The sequence below is a fragment of the Lacerta agilis genome, chromosome 4 (genome assembly GCF_009819535.1).
Source record: "Lacerta agilis isolate rLacAgi1 chromosome 4, rLacAgi1.pri, whole genome shotgun sequence".
Lineage (NCBI taxonomy): Eukaryota > Metazoa > Chordata > Lepidosauria > Squamata > Lacertidae > Lacerta > Lacerta agilis.
In genome coordinates, this window is record NC_046315.1 from 21,460,248 (window position 1) to 21,477,188 (window position 16,941).

Sequence of the window (16,941 nt, forward strand, 5' to 3'; positions counted from 1 at the left end):
GTTATTAAGTGGAATATTATTAATGGAGAATTAATAAAAAATATTTAAAGAAAAGAAAAATGTTTCCTGAAATGATTTACACTTTCTATTTTGGAACATAAAAAGATAAGTTTGTTGCTGGAAATTGGGAGTAGTATGTTTTTCAAGTTATCATTTCAGATGTATAAAATACATTAATAGATCTTTTTCTAGTGCTTGCTTTATATATAGATCACTCACAACCTACGTGGGGATTATGATCCAGAGACATAAAGCCACAATTGCCTTAGGAACTACCCCTTCACAAGTAATCGTCCTTTCCGGAGCCAGCACACTAAAGGAATCTTAACCACCATCACCCTGAAGCAAGGCAGATACTTTTTTAGCTCTCTGCCTTGCTTTTATTGGGCTCTGAGAGGTTCTCGTGAGATGTTATGGGGCTTATGAGCCCATGTGAGACCTTCCCAAAACCCACTAAGCAAGGCAGAGAGCTTAAAATCTCTTGTCGTGCCAGAAAAACTCGGCGTGGAAAGAGCTTAAGAGCTCTCCACCTTGCATGCGATTAATTTGCAATGTCAACTGAGCAAGTCTCCCATATTAGCTGCCCTTTCTCAGCTATCTGATACGCATCTTCACGCATCAACGTCTGGCTTCAGTGTGTCATGTGCTACTTTCCCCCATTTCTTCAGCAGATGTAAAATCGAGTTCTTTAGGTACAAAGTTTGACTTTCTGTGTGATGTAACATTTAGTAAGTGTGTTGACTACAATCCATAGTGATTAATACTGTTTCCGTTGTGTTAGGTAGAAGAAGGTCCAGAATTTGCAGCTTTTCTGAGCAAAGTTGAGGAAGTATATAAAAATGACAACAGAGTTGGCTTGGAAATCCTCTGTCCGGTCCAGGGTCAACCATGCATAGCAAAATTCGAAGAGGATGGAGTTTGGTACCGGGCACAGGTTGTTGGTAAGTAACTGTAGTACCGGTATTAAGTTAGAGGACTTTAGTTTTGACGCTCCCCCCCCCCCATATCAAATCACCTCAATATTTTCAAGACGCCTATTTAATTCATTTTCTGTTTTAAATGAATGCTGGTTTCTCTCATTTCATTCTCCCACTGTGATTTCTTTTTCTTATGTCCAAGTAATACACACATCTTTCCTACAATGAAGAAGGGTTTAATAGCCACATGGCTCGCCTTTTCTGGTTTGTGGTAAATCATAGGTAGGTTGAAGTTGCAGCAAAAACAGGCAAACGATGGTTCACAGTTGAGCTCCAAATGAGAATATGAAACCCACTTCAAAATTTAGGTTTTAATTCTGATCTGTGGGGCAAGTGTTAAACCAGGGGTAGGCAACCTAAGGCCCATAGGCCAGATGTGACCCAATCACCTTCTCAATCCGGCCTGCGGATGGTCCGGGAATCAGCGTATTTTTACATAAGTAGAATGTGACTTTTTATTTAAAATGCATCTCGGTTATTTGTGGGGCATAGGAATTCGTCCATTTTTTTTCTTTCAAAATATAGTCCGGCCCATCACATGGTCTGAGGGACAGTGGACTGGCCCACAGCTGAAAAAGATTGCTGACCCCTGTGTTAAACCATGGTTTCAGATATGGGGTGCCGTAACTTGTTCATTAACATGCTACCGTTCTTAGTTTTTTAATACAACATATAAAACCATAGATATTTTTATTGAAAAACAGGCTAACAAATTTTCTTTATTTAATAATGTAAAGGAGTATCTGACTCTTGTGTGTTGCTATTGCCATTATTAAAAATTGCCATTTATGCAGTATTTGATGTGGCATGGATTTGAAGGAAGTGGTGTTGATTTCAAAGTTTGTGTGTGGAGCTCAGTTGTCATTACATGTATCTGCAGTAACGTGGCTTTCCTTAATGCTGCAAATCAATTACCGAGGTACGGCTGGACTGAGACTGTTATTGTTGCTATAATTTTATAATGTCCACGTATCATTGATTCCTAACCGCATAATGTTTTCTAAAGGGTTGCCAGGCCACCAAGAAGTTGAGGTTAAATATGTTGACTTTGGGAACACTGCTAAAATAAATGTGAAAGACATGCGTAAAATCAAAGATGAGTTTTTAGCTCTCCCAGCAAAGGTAAGTTAGAACTGCATCCTGCATGAGGTAAGTCTAAATATGTAGAATTCCATGTATTCCTGGCAAAGCACCTTCTGCACAGCTTGGAGCTCAGTTCCTAATGCTTGTGAATTATCTCCTCTTATAAAGTGTAATTCTGTGTCCACTAAATTCTAACAATATGATAAATGTAACAGAAGTGAGCCGTGTGCCAAACATTTCTCTAAGAATCTCTCTCTCCTCCAACACATGCAAAGAATTTTGCACACAAGTGCCATGTTTTAAGAGCGGGGCAAGTTGCTGTTGTGCGAAACGTAGGAACCCTGCGGCTCAGCAGTGGGTCCGAGAATACTTTGTGCTATAGCAAGAAAGCCCTACAGGAGATGTGTACTTAATTGTTGCCTAGATTAGAGATTGTTGGGAGCCCTGTGTAAGCGCACTGAAATTTCATTAAAGGAAGAATGACATTGAAACTAAATAAATAAATTAGGCTATGTTTTATAATTTAGGCCATCAGGTGCAAGCTGGCCCATATCATACCAAAAGCAGGAGCAAATGAATGGAGTAGTAAATCAAAGGACAGATTTGAAGAACTAATTCAAGATAAATGTATGCTCTGCTTTATTATTGGTAAGTGTTTGCCTGTCTTGAGTAACTTATTCAGTAATTGAGAGCCTAATAATAATAATAATAATAATAATAATAAATGTACCCCGCCCATCTGGCTGGATTTCCCCAGCCACTCTGGGCGGCTTCCAACAGATATTAGGATACATTAAAATGTCACAGATTAAAAACTTCCCTGAACAGGGCTGCCTTCAGATGTCTTCTGAATGTAAGGTGGTTGTTTATCTCTTTGACATGAGATGGGAGGGTGTTCCACAGAGCGGGCGCCACTACCAAGAAGGCCCTCTGCCTGGTTCCCTGTAGCTTTGGTTCTCGCAGTGAGGGAACCGCCAGAAGGCCCTTGGCGCTGGATCTCAGTGTCCGAGCTGAATGATGGGGGTGGACTTTGGAAATATCAGAGGCTTTCAGAACACTTTTTTATCTAGTTTTTTAATGCAGAGACTTAAATTATCTGCCACATCAATACACAGGCACTACATTTTATTAAGTAATTGTCTTAAAGCAGCTTTCTGGTCTTAATAATTGGTTTTCTTTGTTTCTCACCTTTCTAGGTAACTTTTTAAGGTAGCTTACAAAATGCAAAAGCAATTAAAAATCACAGTAGGTAAAAGCAATAAAATCCCAACATAATGAAGTAAAATAAAATGGTTTGCAGCTAAGACCTTCATCATGCCGCCTCCTTTCCCCAACATTCGTAGCTAATTTTTTTTCCTTTGACATTTTTAATTTAAACCTCTTTCAACTACCTCTAGAAAAGTCTGAAGACAATATACTGTCTGTTGAGCTCTATGAAAGTGTATGTGTGCCACCAAAGGCATCTTGGAGTGTTAACAGCCTCTTGGTTAAAGAAGGTCTAGCATCTTACGTATTAAGGTGAGTGTGCTGCTTCATTAACTTCAACATGCTCATAATCTTTTTTCAACTTCTGAATTTGAGCAGCCCAATATTTCTCAGTGAAGTGTATGTAACGTCATCTCAGGTAGTGCTTAAATGGCTTGGCTTAGTGTTGAGTACAAACGTAAATTCACAATTTTGTCTCATTCCAAACAAACTGAACACTAAGCCAAGAAACAAACCTTGGTTTACAGCTCATGGTACGTTTTGGAGCAAGACAAATCACACCACAAGCCCAAGTTTGCGCATAGCAAGGGTAGAGTGACATTGTGGTGACTTAAAAAAAAAAAAATCACTTGCTTGTTTATACTTAGCCATGGTTTGGCTTAATGTTAACATGCCAGGTCTTTGTTTAAAACTTGTTGGTCATGTTTTGTGGAGGGCATTTCTGCTTCTACTTGTCTGATATTGGCAGATGAAACAAAAAACTAAATAAAACCAAATTCTACAGTGACACCAAAATGATTACCAAATCACATCCTGAAGTTTGGGATCCTACTCCAGAAGAACTCTTCAAAGCACATAGCGATGATTTACAGCCTGGGAATGAAGAGCCAATACATTTTGAAGATACAAAATTAGATTGCAGCAAAGAACTGCAGGTGCGAATTAGTCACGTTGTGTCCCCAAGCAAGTTCTACGTGCATTTGATGTCATCAGAACAGATTCTGAAAGGGTAAGTTCCTTTTCCCACTTGACCTGGGTCAGAGCACTTCATGCTTTTTGGTTCTTTTCATTTTTGACAATGGTTGTTGCTTAACTTCACGTATTCCACAGCTCCTACAGGATGATGAAAATAGCCATTAAGCTAAGAAAGGAGTCTTTGCTGTCAGTGTACCATGTTTTCTCCATAAAATACCCCCTGAGGACCACAGAATGTCATCAGAATGTCGTGTCATTCCCAGGGACTTGCTGTATTTGTGATTAAAGTGTACCAGTGGCAAGACACCCAGCATGTTGGCCACTTCCGATTGTGGGTGGGTGGCATGCCAATGCTTGAACGTTAAAGACAAAAAAATATTTTACGTAGATGGATGGATTAATAGATAGAATAGATAGACATACACATGTATGGGGACAGGAAAGACTTAGTCCTATCCTCATGCAGAACTGGGATGGACCAGATTTTTATGGTCCTTTCATCCCTTTACCTGACATAAACGGTGGAAGAAAGTAACCAACTCTTTCTGGCTTGCTCCTGCCTACTCTGTGAAGGTAACATTCAAGCTAAGTGCTCTGTGCTCTGTTTGGACAACATGCTCAAGATAATGGTGGGAGTTCAGCTATAAGCATACTAGGAGCAAATTAATTATCTGGAAGAAAGGATGCAGGGAATGCAGCCCTGGTTATGGTTTATGAACTTAAAGTGGTTTTTTATACCATTGACCACAGTGTCCTGGAGATCCTCTGGTGGTTTAGGGCTTTGCAGTGGATTCCACTCTACCTGCTGGGGGTGCTTTCTGAGAATAGTAATTGGTTTTTTTTTGCTCAGCCATGTGGAAGCTGACCTGCAGGATTCTGCATGGTTTGATCCCAACTCTCATGGTATTTAACATCTGTATGAAGCTGCTGACAAAAGTGAGCTGGAGTAAAGTATCATCAAATATGCAGACGACATGAAAATTCCCCCTCTTCCATCTGACTCGGAAGAGGCAGTATGGGCCGGTTGTGGGTTGGTTGAAACCATACAAAACAAAGTTGTGGGTTCTTGGATACTGGATTTGAAGAGGTACCTTGTTCTAGATGAGGTTGGACTCCTCTTGAAAGAGTAGGTGCGTAGCTTGAGTTGCTCCTAGAGGCTATATTATCACTAGAAGCCCGGGTGGCTTCTGTAGCTAGGGATGCTATTCTCTGCTTGAGCTGGTTCATTAGCTATAGGCTTTCCTGAACAGAGAGAGTCCAGCTGCAGTTAGACACTTTATATGAACTAGAGTGGACGATTGCAATGTGTTGTTAAGTGGTGCTGCCTTTGGAAAGGGTTCAGATGTTGTGAAATGCACCATTGGTTAATGGGCACCACTGTCTGGTTTCATATAACAGATTCTAAAAGAATTGCATTGGTTGCCAATTATTAGGTGCTTATGATGACATATAAAGAAAGCCCTGGTCAGCTTGGGGTCTAAATATTTGAAAGAACGTTTTGAGATGAGTCCCTTCTTGTGCTGCTACTGCTGCTGATTAAGGTCCATGGGGTGGAATGACATCCCATGTACAGTTTTATTGATGCTTTATCTATGATTTCATGTTTTATGTGTTCCCCTTCAGAAATATTGCTAATTATTTTTTGTTAATGTCATATTTGTTAGCGTCCTTGTAACTAAATGGTGAAGGGCGGGTTCTAAACGCACAAAGCAGACAAGATTGTGCATTATTTTCAAGACTAGAAAATAATGTACAGTTGTAATCTTTACAGTTAAATAAATTATTGACCCTGGGGTTTTTCAGAACAATACTGGCATGTATATTTGATTGTCTGTTTGGCTATTTATAATACTAGTTTACAGGAAAAGATGGCAGCCACTTACTTGGAATCAGAAAGAGAAACAGTTGAATGGAAAATTGATATGAATTGTGCTGCTTATGTACATGATCTGAATCAGTGGCAGAGAGGCCAAATCCGCAGGATTGTTTCAGAAAATAAACTTGAGGTAAATGCCATTATAAAACCACTACTTTATATAGATAAGTATCACTGTTTCATTATGACTAGAAAGCACTCATTTAGTGATTTAATACGTGGAATTTAATGCATTCTTTATCCTAGATAAAACAGGCTGAATGATGTATTACTTCTTTTGAAAATGGATGAGAGATTTTTGCAGTATCGTAATGAGGTTGTACTCTGTAGCCGGCTAAGAGAAGTTTCCTAACAAGGCCAGCCAGAGTTTTGTAGGTCTGTGATAAGTCTAATGTGGGCCATTGAAGAACTATTTTTCTTACACCTGTCTTTTGCAGGTGTTCCTCATTGACTTTGGCATAACTAAAACTATAGATACTGTCTCCTTAAGAGAACTTGACCAGAATCTGAAGATGCGCAATCCTCTTGCAATAGAGTGCTCACTAACAGACATAAGGTAAAATGTCCATTTCATTCGGTTCTGAAACATGCTTTCTCCCATTCTGCAAGTGTTGCAGCAGTGTGGGGATTTGAACTTGGGCCTGAAGCAGGGTGCCCAGACCTGTATCTGCTATACCATATGTTCACATGCCATGTAGGAACACTAGGAGTGGCCATTTCCAGTGCTCCTTGGGCAGCATCTGTATTTGTCAACAGGACTTTGAAATTTCTCTATATTTTTAAAATAAGGAATGAGACTCACTGGGCAGTTGAAAAATATAATGCTTAATCAGACTGATGCTGTTACAGATGTTCTGCCTGCTGGAAGATCTGTGTCCTCTCCAGCAATTGTATGAACAATAGGGGAGAGGGTATCATTTGAGATGAAATTATTTTTATTTCATTCCTCTCCATGCATCTCATTTTAGACCAGCTGGTGGGACTGAGCAGTGGACAGGAACTGCCTGCGATGTTCTTGCACGTTACTTAACTGGAGCTGTGGTAAACCTAATAATACAGGTTTGTAGCAGTATAGCCTAACTTTAATAGAGAGCTTTGTAAGTAGTAAACGTCTGATTTGCCTGTGCAAGTTTTCTTTCGGTGAGAATTGTAACCTCTTTGTACAACTAAAACTTGTGGAGTATGTAGCTGGCTAAGATACTGGAACATGTCCCTCTATTACTTCGGGCCCCCAAGATTCTGTCTGGATGGAGACTTTGAATATGCCTTAGCTCACACAACCTTGAACACTCCTCCTCTCCAGGGAGGAAGTGACAAAATGTATGTGTGGTTCTACTTTGTTAGAACTAGAATTGGCCAGTATTCTAACCAGCTTCTCCCTGTAGTGAAAAGAGCACAATCTGGCTGCTGTGATAGAATCCAGTTGGTTAAGTATTGACAACGAATCAGGTAGTTGGCTAAGGACACTTCAGAGTCTCCTTTGGAAAACATTGAGTTTAGTGAAAACTTGCCAGCTTAGGTTGAGGGAGAGGGAAGATCACTTTAAGGAGACGTTGGCTTGTCATCAAGTCCTTCCTGGCATAATTTTTTTGGCATTTGTGATTTCAACCGGCCAGCCACCAAGCGTGTAAAGTTGAAATTGTGCAATTAAAATGCACCTAAGTATGAGCCTGCTCTACAAGCAAATACTTTGGTTGGCACCCACCTGTTTCGAGAGGCAATGGAGGAGTGTGCCTTTGGGGGTGAGGTAAAACTGTTGGGAGGTTGCAGTTGATGTTCTGTATCCCAGAACCCTTCATTTGGGGTTGGTCACTGTACTGCATCCTGTAAGGGAGGTTATGGCTGTGTCCAAATATGCAAGATAGCTGTTGATGATTATATCTGGTTTATCTGCAAACAGGGTGACATCTATGCTAGTGTTTGATATCTAGCAAAGAGTATCATGTAGAGATGTCAACAACATTCTCTTCAGTTTTTCTGTATGATGTGCAGTGGTGCCCCGCTAGACGAAAATAATTCGTCCTGCGAAAATTTTCGTCTAGCGGGTTTTTCGTCTAGCGAAGCGGCAATGACAGCCGTGCTTTCGCTAAACGAATGCCTTTGTCTAGCGAGTTTTTCGTCTAGCGAGGCATTCGTCTAGCGGGGCACCACTGTATGTTAATGTCCTAGCTGTAAACACATCTGGGAATACAAATTATTGTCTTAAGTCTGGATGACAGTACTTGGCTTTCTAATTGCCTATCTCATCGATTAGCATATGGAGGGTTCCCAAATTCTGTCACTGTACTTGCTGAGGGTGGTTTAAATCAGGCTTGGTGGTGAAGGGAACACATTTTAACTAAACAGAAGATGCCTCAGTTCTAAACATTTCTCACTAATCTTCACCCAATTGGACTTTTAAGATCTAAAATTTGATCTTGTTTTATTACATGTTTTGTGTTTTTATCTTATATTTTTATGCTGTGAACTACCCTGCCATTTACATATGAATGGCAGTATACTAATTTAATAATAATAATAATAATAATAATAATATCTACCCAATTCCTTTCCAATTTATTCCTCAATCTGGTAGTCCAGTACTTCTTCTGTCCAATCATAAATACATATTTTTTGAAAGTTAGCCATACTCTTCTCACAGAAGCTTGTGCTTGTTTACCATTTCATTTACTAATATATAGAAGTTGTGAACTTAGCACAAATATCTAGGATTTGTTGCATTTCCTGACATATGTCAGTAAACTGGCAGTTTGCTGTGTATTAATTTGATGGTTTGGCCAGTTGCTGCACAATGAAGAACTTTGTTTCACTTTATAGTAGTAATGCAAAACCAACAATAGCTGCCTTTTCTTACAAAAAGTATGTTTTATCCCAGGAAAGTAACACGTCACCTTTACCTGTGAAAGTTTTTAGCAAAGATGGAGGGCTATATACTGACATTTCGGAATACATGATTAAAGAAGGTTTGGCATTTAGAAAAAGAAGGTATGCACTTTTCAAAATATTTATGCTCTCTTGGGTGCTGGATGTCTCCAAGTGAGTTTGCGCTCCCTATCGTTTGAAGGCAGGAAATAGTGTGACTTCAAAGGAAGTATTTAGTACTTCCTTCCTAGTGAAGCCTAAGTTCATTTCCTTCCTTTGTTCAGAGAAAACCACTTATGCAAAGCTATCGCCTGTGGCTTTAGACTATATAAGAACATTGTAATAACTGAGATGCTTTATATAAAAAGCTTTGAACATTTGAAAGGAACTATATAAATGTGAAGTATTATTATTTGTTACTTGAATCAAGTTTAATGTTACTAATTCCTAACAAAGCCAACAGCTGCTAGCACCTCAGACAACCAGACTCTGTTTAGTTTATCAATAGTATTGAGGACTAATTAGCACTAGAACTCTTTAATAAAGGTATTAGAGGGTATTTTTCACCAAGTATCATCTAGCTCTTTGGAAAAGCCAGATGGAGATCATTTCTTCATGATGTTGGGTGAATAATAGGCAGGTTGTCTTACCCACCTGTCAAGTTGTCCCATGAGTAGGTAAGTGCAGGGTCAGGTCCCCTTAGTAACTTTCCTAAGCTGCAGAATTCAAGAAAAGAAATGGCCTGAAAAAGTCTTTGGGCTAGAAATAAAATTAAAGCTTTAATTTTATTTGATTCCTTTACTTGCTGGCATATTTTCTGTTGCAGCTCCCTTAGAGCAGCTAGTACAGCATCCCTTGAGAAGCCACTTGACACGCCCTTCCAGCAAGAGAATGTAGACGTAAGCCAATTGCCTGCAGACACAGAATGTACACCAACCTCTTCCGAACCAGAGAAAGACGTTGATCCTTCGTTCACAGATCACAAAGAGCAAGAATTGAAGGTCTCTTTGACTCGCCCTGTAACGGTTGAAGCCTACAAACCACCAGCTGTCCCTACCTCAGTCGTCTTCAGTGCTGTCGTCAGCTGCGTTTCAGACACTGGAACTATTTATGTGATTCCAAAGTCACAAGGTAAAAGGGAAAATGTGCTGCAGTGATGGTATGCAATTGCAGCCTTGGTACATGATTTTCTTAACTTTTGATTTTTACTGATTTGTATCAATAAAATGGGACGCAGGTGGCGCTGTGGTCTAAACCACAAAGCCTAGGGCTTGCCAATCAGAAGGTCAGTGGTTTGAATCCCCGCGACGGGGTGAGCTCCTGTTGCTTGGTCCCTGCTCCTGCCAACCTAGCAGTTCAAAAGCACGTCAAAGTGCAGGTAGATAAATAGGTACCGCTCTGGCGGGAAGGCAAATGGTGTTTCCGTGCGCTGCTCTGGTTCGCCAGAAGCGGCTTAGTCATGCTGGCCACATTACCCGGAAGCTGTATGCCAGCTCCCTCAGCCAATAAAGTGAGATGAGTGCTGCAACCCCAGAGTCGTCCACTACTGGACCTAATGGTCAGGGGTCCCTTTACCTTTATCAATGAAATGCAACACAAACCTTGCAAAACAACATAAACTGAGCTGTGTGCCACAGCTCAATAGCATAGCAGGAAAAGCAGCCAGAGTTGGATGCAGAGAAAGGAAACAAACTCTGAGACCAGAAACCAGAGTCCCTCTAAAAGAAGACATTGTTCGCTGGTTGCCAAAGCATTTTATCTCAGTACTTGCATATATAATAAATTGGAACCGTGTTGCTGAGAACTTGTCTGTGTGTATTTCTCCCCTAGCTTTTCTGCATTGTTAATTTTTCAGCCAGAGCCATTTGCCAGACCCTAGCACACAAACTATTAATTGAGCAGCCACTCAGATGCTTGAGTGAGCCATGATTTCAAGTCTGGCAGCCACTAGGAATTTGAGTATCAAATATTTTATATGACACTACTCATTCTAAAGAGAGAGCAGCGGAATAGGATCAAGTACTAGAAATTGCTGGAAAATGGAACTAACAGAAACAAAAATGGTGTGCCAGGAAGTCTGCACCATTGCCTATGCCAGTTTTCCCCAAACTTGGGTCTCCAGCTGTTTTTGGACTACAATTCCCATCATCCCTAACTACTGGTCCTGCTAGCTAGGAATGATTTTTCCCAAGTTTGGGAAACTGACCCATGCCTTCCATAAATGAAAGGGTGTGCCTTTAACTGCACCTGCTCCAGCAATAGCGGTGACAAATTTGGATTTACAGGTGAAACTTGAAAAATTAAAATATTGTGGAAAAGTCCATTTATGTAAGCAATTGTTTTCATTAGCTACTGCAGTTTAGGTCTGCTAATATATGAGATAGACTCATGACATGCAAAGTGAGATACGTCAAGCCTTTATTTGTTAAAATTGTGATGGTTATGGCATACAGCTGATGAAAATCCCAAAGTTGAGATTGTGAATTTGGGTTCTCATCAGCTGTACGCCATAATCATCACAATTATAACAGATAAAGGCTTGACATATCTCACTTTGCATGTCTTGAGTCTATCTCATATATTAGTTTCACCTTTTAAGTTGAATTACTGAAAGAAATGAACCTTTCCACGATACTCTAATATTTCGAGTTTAACCTGTATATAATTGAATGTCACACGAGTCCATTGCCAGCCATGTGTTAGCTGTAAACTGGCTTCTCTAATTTCTGTTATGATCCCTATCTTAGTACTTTGCACAAACCTTTAGTTAGTTAACAGACAGTCCTATTTTGTACATAATAATTATTATTGTTATATCCCTCCACTCTGGGCAGCTTCCAACAGGATATTAAAAACACAATAAAAGATCAAACATTAAAAACGTCCCTATACATGCAGTATGCAAATGAGTACTTGCTTTTTTTAATAATAAAAACACCACAATGCCAGTATATCATGAAGAAGTTTATATTAGAGGTAGCATTTCTACAGTAGCAGAGGGAGGTCTGTTTCATGGAGAGTAGGAACAGTAGAGAAAGAGGCCCAAAAAAATCCTCCCCGGGAGAAGGATTGCCTCTTTCTTGACTGTTTCTACTTTCTCTGAACTAGACCAGCCTCTCCTAAAGTGTAAATAATGCTGCCACTCATACCTCAAGGAAATTTAAGCATTTTATTCAAATATATTTTATGTTCCAACTCTTAAACTATTCTGTTAAACCATTATATTGATATTCCACTATATGAATATATTGAACTTGGTTAAAATGATCATATAAATAGTTTTAACAAAGCTCCATTCTTGGAATTTTTCTCCAGAGCAGCAGCTAAATATGCTGATGAGTGATATACAGAAGAACTTCAAATGTCTAGGTCTTTTGGAACCCTACAGTTGGAAAAAGGGAGAAGCTTGCGTTGTAAGAGCAGCAGATACATTGTGGTATCGAGGGGAAGTTATGGAAGTTGGCAGTGGCATTACCAAGGTAAGACTGGTGTGACAATAATTGCATTCCCTTGATGGGGAAGAACCAAAGCTCAGTAGCCGAGCATCTGCTTGGCATGTAGAAGGACCCTAGCTCATTCCTAGCATCTCCAGGTAGCTCTGGGAATCTCTTCTGCCCAAAGCCCCGGCAATCTGGTGTGAGTTGGTGTTGACAGTAAAGTGGTACCTCTGGTTAAGTACCTGATCCGTTCCGGGGTGCTGTTCGCACCCCAAAAAGTATGCAACCAGAGCGGTGATATCGCACATGCGCGATATCGCACTTCTGTGCATGCGTTCGTAACCCCCACCGTTCGCAACCTGCAGCTAACGTAACAGGAGGTATGACTGTACTAAGTTAGATGGATCAGTGGTCTGGTTTGGGATAAGGCATATTCATGTGTTCCTATCATGGCCTCTTAGTGTGAGTTTTGATTAGAATCAAGGGGTGTTTGCTACCACCTCGCCACATTGTGTATCAGGCAAGTGTAGGGGTGGTCATTGTGTATATTTTGTATATTTGAAACACCATTGAAAAAGGCTGCAAACAACCTGCCCCTTTTTGTGATGTTTTTTGGGTCACTTCCAAGATGGGCTTGGATGCACGTTAATATGGGGGGGGGGGTGTTGCCTGTAATTCTTGCTTGTGTCCTGATAAATTTGTGTGTTAATAAATAACTTCACTAAACTTGCATAATTCTTGATTTTGTAATCGAGGTACTTATTTCCTTTAAAGCAGAGGTTCCCAAACTGTGCGTGAGCTGTAGCATGTCTCTGAAGAATTCAGATTTGTAATACAGTAAAATATAATATAAAGGAAGAAAAATGCAATTAAGACTCATCCAGCATAGTGCATTGCAATTGCTACAACAGGCAGAAAAATAAGCAGCCCAGCAAGACCATCAGCAGTTTTCAAGTAGTCCATGGTGATGGGGTGGGCGGGTAGAAACTACTGCCTTAAAGAGACTTTAATAGCTCCCCTTCCCCAACAGTTAGGTCATGCCTACTTCCCAAAACTACCTCTAGGGTAAAAAAAGTGAAGGACGGGTCTGTTGTGTCTGGCTGGCATGCATTTAAAGGCAGAATAGGATCACATCATGAAAGTTTAGGAATTAATCAACTGGTTGTGTTGCTTTTTGTGTAGGTGCAGTACTTGGACTATGGCTATATTGAGAAGATTCCTCAATGTCATCTCTATCCAACTGTTTTGTATGCAGACATACCGCCATTTTCCATACCGTGTCGGCTCTATAAAACCGTACCAGTGAGTAGAGGCTGCATTTTGTTTTGTTTTTTGCAAATATTTTTTTTTATTTTCATCATCTTACAAAACACAAATATACATGTCAAATAAAGTTTTACAATATTACTAAACTCCGCCGAGTTTTTATTGACTTCCTCCCCTCTCTTCTCTGGCTTTCTAATTTTTCCTCTTTCCTACGCTTTCTCTTCTTTTCTCTTTTCTTCTTTCACATGTTTTGTTATCTTCATATTTTCATTACTCATTTGTCCTGTTACAAGAATTCCATTATACCCCGTAAGTGCTTACACCTCCTTATAGTCCTTTATATATTCCAGAAATTTACCCCATTCCAATTGAAACCTTTGATCCTTTTTTTCTCTTATTTTCCCAGTTAATTTTGCCAACTCTGAGTATTCCAATACCTTCCTTCTCCAATCATTTATTGTTGGTACCTCTTTTAATTTCCACTTTTGCGCCAATAGTACTCTCGCGGCTGTGGTGGCATATAAGAAGAGATTTTGATCTTTTCTTTCAATCTCTTCCCCTACTAACCCAATCAGGAAAGCCTCTTGTTTTTTTGGGAATGTATACTTAAAAATTTTCTTTAATTCATTATAAATAGCCTCCCAAAAAGGTTTGACTTTTTCACATGTCCACCACATATGGTAAAACTCACCATCCTTCTTCTCACATTTCCAGCATTTCTTATCATATTTTTTGTACATTTTTGCCAATCTTACGGGTGTGAGATACCATCGATACATCATTTTCATGATGTTTTCCTTTAACAATATACATGCCGTAAATTTCATATGTTTTTTCCATAAATTTTCCCACATTTCTAGAGGCTGCATTTTGAAATGTACTAAGCACCTGTCTTGTGAACAGGGAGCAAAGAAACAATTACACAAGCAACACTTGTGCCTTCATAAGTTTCAGAACACTTTTGGATTTTTCTGCAAATGGAAAAACTGCTCAAGAGAAAACTCTTAAAAGATTGCGCTAAAAGGGTGGCAGACTATTCCACAAAGCAATATATTAAAGTTGATGTATTGCTTTCCTATCTTAGTCTAAACAATGGCATTATGCTGTAGCATGGATGAATTGTCACTGGGCAATGTCCCAGGCCGCATCAACATAAAGGGAAGTTTTTAATGTTTTGTGTTTTTAATATTCAGTTGGGAGCTGCCCAGATTGGGAAACCCAGCCAGATGGGTGGGGTATAAATAAAAAAAATTTATTTTATTTTATTTATTTGTTTAAGTTGGGCTTCCTGTAATGACTGACATGCCATTCACTAGCCTGAGGAGACACTAGCTTGAGGAGAATAGATAAAACGGGTAACTATGAACATAACTGAACTTTGAGGAAGGCAGGAAACTAACAAGAGCATAATGAGAGCCCAAGCCATCTCCATAGTGTTTGTTCCTGCCTTGGTCAGAAGGTGGAGCAATAACCCAACATACCATTCCTGTTAGCAGAAAGGAAATTGAAGTCTTGTCTGCCATATACTTCTTATATAAACCTCAGGGCTTACATAATTACTGATGTGCTGGTGATTTTTGTACATTGGTTATCCAGGTTGGAACTGTTTGGCAGCAGGATGCAGTTGAACTCCTTCAAGAACTACTTACGAAAAGGCTCGTTGAAATAAATATTATGGTAAGCATAAAAACAAATTGTTTCTGCCAGTGGATTTTGTCGGATCGTTCCCTTAGACTTCCAGGAGCAAGCTGCACATACAGGTGAAACTCGAAAAATTAGAATATCGTGGGAAAGTCCATTTATGTAAGCAATTGTTTTCATTAGCTACTGGAGTTTAATATATGAGATAGACTCATGACATGCAAAGCGAGATATGTCAAGCCTTTGCTTGTTATAATTGTGGTGATTATGGCGTACAGCTGATGAAAAACCCCAAGTTGAAATTGTTAATTTAGGGTTCTCATCAGCTGTACGCCATAATCATCACAATTATAACAAATAAAGGATTTACATATCTCTCTTTGCACGTCATGAGTCTATCTCATATATTAGTTTCACCTTTTAAGTTGAATTACTGAAAGAAATGAACCTTTCCATGATATTCTAATTTTTCGAGTTTCACCTGTATTTTGGATTTATTTCACTTTCAAAACCAATTATGATGTGGTATTTGTTGGAGACCGCCCAGAGTGGCTGGGGAGACCCGGCCAGATGGGCGGGGTATAAATAATAAATTATTATTATTATTATCATTATTATTATTATTATTATTATTATTATTACAAGTGCATTCCTATTTGTTCTCCCCTGTTCTGTACATTTATAAAATAAGGGATGGGGAGGACTTTACCATAATATGAAACGGGGTATGTAGGGGAAGTCAACCATCACACTTCATGATTCAGGTATTCTTAATTTACTTCTGGTAATAGAACAGAGTCTTTGGAAGTAAAGTAAGATCCTTTGGTAACAGATGGTGAAGGGAGAGGGTTCAGTTACCTTTTCTTTGTTCCTTTTTACAGTAAACCCGCATCTTACACTTTACTTACACATGGAGAGTGGAGGAAACCAATTCCCTGTTTATTTATTACCCCTCCCCCACACCTGCACAAAGCTGTGATCTACAGGCTTACCTGGATTTGGGAAGGGGCACGAGGGCTCTGGCAGGGTCCCAGCTCCTGTCAACCTAGCAATTCAAAAGCACACCAGTGCAAGTAGATAAATTGGTACCACTGTGACAGGAAGGTAAATGGCGTTTACATGCGTTCTGGCTTCTGTTACGGGGCTCCGTTGCGCCAGAAGCGGTTTAGTCATGCTGGCCACATGACCCAGAAAGTTGTCTGAACAAAAAGCAGCTCCCTTGGCCTGAAAGCGAGATGAGTGCCGCACCCCAAAGTCGCCTTTGACTGGACATAACCATCCAGGAAGCCTTTACCCAGAGCCCTCCCTCCCAAAGCTTGAATAAGCACTTAGTAGGCTTTGGGAAGGAGGTGTGGGGACTCTAGGACCCTTCTGGAGCTCTTGCACCACCTTCCCAAAGCTGGGCAAGAAGCATTGGGGGGGGGTCCAAAGGTTCCTGGCTTCCCTTGGAACTGAACCCTTGCATAAGATGCGAGCTTACTGTATTGAAATGTAAATATTAATATGCTTTTAATCAAACCACTGGGCTACTAATTATGAAATTAGGGGATGGGGTAAGACACATAGTTATAGAACAAGCCATGTTATTATCAAGAGTGATATCAGACAAATAATAGAA

General features: G+C 39.9%; 1 protein-coding gene across 1 annotated transcript in view; it reads left to right on the forward strand.

The window, feature by feature from the left end:
- RNF17 (ring finger protein 17) overlaps positions 1-16,941 on the forward strand; it is a 42,958-nt gene that overhangs the window by 19,675 nt on the left and 6,342 nt on the right. Inside the window, exons 16-28 of the mRNA XM_033146272.1 lie at positions 782-941; positions 1,984-2,099; positions 2,588-2,708; positions 3,458-3,578; positions 4,051-4,275; positions 6,097-6,247; positions 6,555-6,673; positions 7,086-7,176; positions 8,993-9,102; positions 9,806-10,110; positions 12,295-12,458; positions 13,599-13,718; positions 15,279-15,359. Of these exons, the coding sequence (XP_033002163.1) occupies positions 782-941; positions 1,984-2,099; positions 2,588-2,708; positions 3,458-3,578; positions 4,051-4,275; positions 6,097-6,247; positions 6,555-6,673; positions 7,086-7,176; positions 8,993-9,102; positions 9,806-10,110; positions 12,295-12,458; positions 13,599-13,718; positions 15,279-15,359 (1,884 nt within the window). The remainder of the gene's footprint in view (positions 1-781; positions 942-1,983; positions 2,100-2,587; positions 2,709-3,457; positions 3,579-4,050; positions 4,276-6,096; positions 6,248-6,554; positions 6,674-7,085; positions 7,177-8,992; positions 9,103-9,805; positions 10,111-12,294; positions 12,459-13,598; positions 13,719-15,278; positions 15,360-16,941) is intronic.